Raw genomic sequence first — 3,127 nt, forward strand, 5'->3', positions numbered from 1 at the left:
GTCTTATGTATTTAATGAACTGTACAAGACCTGATATTGCCTATACTGTGAGTAGATTAAGCAGGTACACTTGCAACCCTGGGCAGGATCACTGGAATGCTCTCTACAGAGTTCTACGGTACCTGAGAGGAACTTCAAACTATTGCTTAAGTTTTGGGAAGTATCCTGCTGTGCTAGAAGGGTATTGTGATGCTAACTGGATATCAGACTCAGATGAGTGCAAATCCACTAGTGGGTACATCTTCACACTTGGTGGTGCGTCTGTGTCATGGAAGTCTACCAAATAGACATGTATAGCCCGATCCACCATGGAGTCTGAGTTTATAGCCTTGGAGAAAGCTGGAGAGGAAGCTGAATGGATACGAGGTTTCCTGGGTGGAATTCCACTCTGGCCCAAGCCTGTGTCTTCGATCGCAATCCACTGTGACAGTCAAGCTGTTATTGGATGCACAAAGAATAGTGTATACAACGGAAAGTCTATACATCTTCGAAGAAGACACAAGAAAGTGAAACAACTACTCTCTACTGGCATCATCTCTATAGACTTTGTAAGGTCTAAAGAGAATATTGCAGATCCTTTGACGAAAGGGTTATCTAGAGAGGTAGTTAGATCCACATCGAAGGGGATGAGACTCAAGCTCATAGAATAAATCGCCATGAAGGACACTCAACCTTGTGAACGGAGCTCCAAGATCATGGTTCAATGAGATAACTAATTTTTGGTGATGTCGAGAGAAAGCACTATCTTTGTCCCTCCCTATGGTGTAACCGTATGATAGTGTTGCCTGCATGTTTTAGGATGATCTGTCAAGATCTTAATGAGTTCCATGGCTTTGCTTAAAGCGGAGTGTGGCAGGACACTCTTAATGGACTCACCTATGTGGATGTTGGAAGTGGGGCCGCTTCCTATGAGAATTTGAGCTTTTTCTCTAGAGACATTCATTAAGTCCGGGATTAAGCCCACGGCCAAAACGGGCACAACGGCAAGAGCTTGGCAGCTTTCTTTTTCTTTGAGACATCAAAGTGTGGTTGTTATTTCTGAATTGCACTCACTGTTGACGGTTCAAGACATTGCGTTCACCGAAACAACAAGCAGTTCCGGTAACCTCTCACTATGTTAAGGTTCAATCTCTGGGACACCTTAGCCTAATATTGATGTATTATGTTTTCTCGTATTTCGTCGATATGTTTTATCATTCATGTGGGGGATTGTTAGAAAAAACAATTTTAAATTACCAATTTTTCCTTGGACTATGTTTTGATCCCTAGACCTATTTCCCATTAATTGTTTTTTATTTTGAATAGATAAAACAATAGTCCCACATTGACTAAAATCTAAAGAGTTTTAGACATAAATACCATAGAATTGGCTATAAGGGCATGGCCCTTGGGTCATTAGACTTTTGTGCTTGGAGGGAAGGCTTAGACTAGGGCAAGGTTTCCTTTCCCGTACGCGCGGTGCTTCGCACAGAAGCACGCACGCCGCCGCCGTCCGTCCGGTCGGGCTCGGGTCGGGGTGTGGGTGTGGGTGTGGGTTCATTAGATCCTATCTTTTTGCTGAAACTTTTGGTACGTGTTTTACACACATGTAGAAGAATCTTCTTCTTTGTCTTGGCTTTCTTGTCTGTACGTGTTTGTCTTGCTTTCCTTGTCTGCACCTGTTTGTCCTGGCTTTCTTGTCTGCACGTATTTGTTTTGGGTTTCTTGTCCGTACATGTTTGGCTTGGCTTCTTGACAACACACTGCTCTAAGCCTGACAAAAGCAACACTGTTTTTAACCCAACATTACCAGTATTTCTGTCATACGCATGGTTTGGTTGCATGCATTTTTTCCTCTCGTTTGTAACGTCTTAAACACTATATAAGGGAGGAGTCTTGAGCTCATTTGACACACCACAGAGAAACATCTCTTCTACTCTCCCTCTGTTTTTCTGTAAACATTTCTTCTACTGTTTTAAATTCTGCCAAGCTCTAAGGGTACCCTCATTGTATGCTACATTGAGGGGTACTAACTGTAGTTGTATCCTGGAGGTGACTCGCCAACTGCTGTAGCATTTCAGAGGAGTGGCAGGCGATATTGCCTTTAGGACAGCGTAGTTTACGTGCCTCTACATTTTCTGTGCAGCAACATCAGCAACATTATTTTGAGCTAAGTATCTTCTTCTCAGTTACATTATTAGTAATTTCTCCAACAATTGGATGGATGACTCATGAATGGGCAGTTGTAGAGATAACTTAAAGTGATAATGCTATAAACTTTTTCCATTTCAGAGACCTGTTTTAATCAAAGCTGTTAAAGGAAGCACAAAGTCGGTCTTTAAAGCTTGGAAGCACCGCTTCGATATATCAACGGTATTTGTATCAATCTTTATTTGTTCCAATAATGGGATTTGTCATTAATGATTTGTTACTGTTGTTGTATATCAAATTTCGACTTATTGTTCTACTAGTTATTACTTCTGAACAAGCTATAGTTTGTCGTTTCTCTCTGAGTGTTATCAGTCTACCGCGTTAATATGGATCCAGAGGCTTCTAAGAATGCTCGAGAATCGTTGGAACTGGCTTTTAAAATGTCAAACATTCTGGAAACAGGGTTGGATCGCCACACACTTTCAGTCCTCGTTGCTCTTTGTGAAAAGGGCTTGAATCCCGAGTCACTTGCTGCACTTGTCAAGGAGCTCAGAAGGGAACCGCAAACTAACCCTACTACAATACCTGCAGCTCCCACATTTACCTGATCAGGTCTACCTTCATAAACCCTCTCATGATTCTTGGTTTGATGTTTTCTGTGCGCGAATGATTAAACCAATTCTGAAGGAAGATTGAGTTAGAAAAATTCAATTGTCGCTTACATTGTTCAACTTTGAATTATTTTTCTTAAAGTTCCATTGTCACATACCGGTGCCAATACAGTGTAATAGGTTATAAATTATTTTAAACGATCACATTTCACCAGGAATATCTGCCAATTAGTATTTGCTGTGGTTTCTATTATTTGAGTGTTATTGGGCAGTTTATCCTTATTTGCACCCGATTCGATTTTTATTTGCCTAATATGTACACTGTGGATTCTTGTACTACAAGTTGCATAATCAGAAATGTCCTCTGAACAAGACAGACAACAGTA

At 41.0% G+C, this 3,127-nt stretch overlaps 1 protein-coding gene across 1 annotated transcript; it reads left to right on the top strand.

Moving 5' to 3' along the window:
- The first annotated feature begins 2,516 nt into the window (after positions 1-2,516).
- Positions 2,517-2,738, top strand: LOC113296179 (mitotic-spindle organizing protein 1A-like). Its single transcript, XM_026544506.1, has one exon. It carries the CDS (start codon positions 2,517-2,519, stop codon positions 2,736-2,738), a length of 222 nt encoding a protein of 73 aa, XP_026400291.1.
- Positions 2,739-3,127: the final 389 nt, after the last annotated feature.

This window comes from Papaver somniferum, chromosome 7, assembly GCF_003573695.1.
Source record: "Papaver somniferum cultivar HN1 chromosome 7, ASM357369v1, whole genome shotgun sequence".
In the NCBI taxonomy this organism is placed as follows: domain Eukaryota; kingdom Viridiplantae; phylum Streptophyta; class Magnoliopsida; order Ranunculales; family Papaveraceae; genus Papaver; species Papaver somniferum.

Coding starts and splice junctions, on each gene's coding strand:
- LOC113296179 (XM_026544506.1), top strand. CDS start 2,517: ATGGATCCAGAGGCTTCTAAGAATGCTCGAGAATCGTTGGAACTGGCT.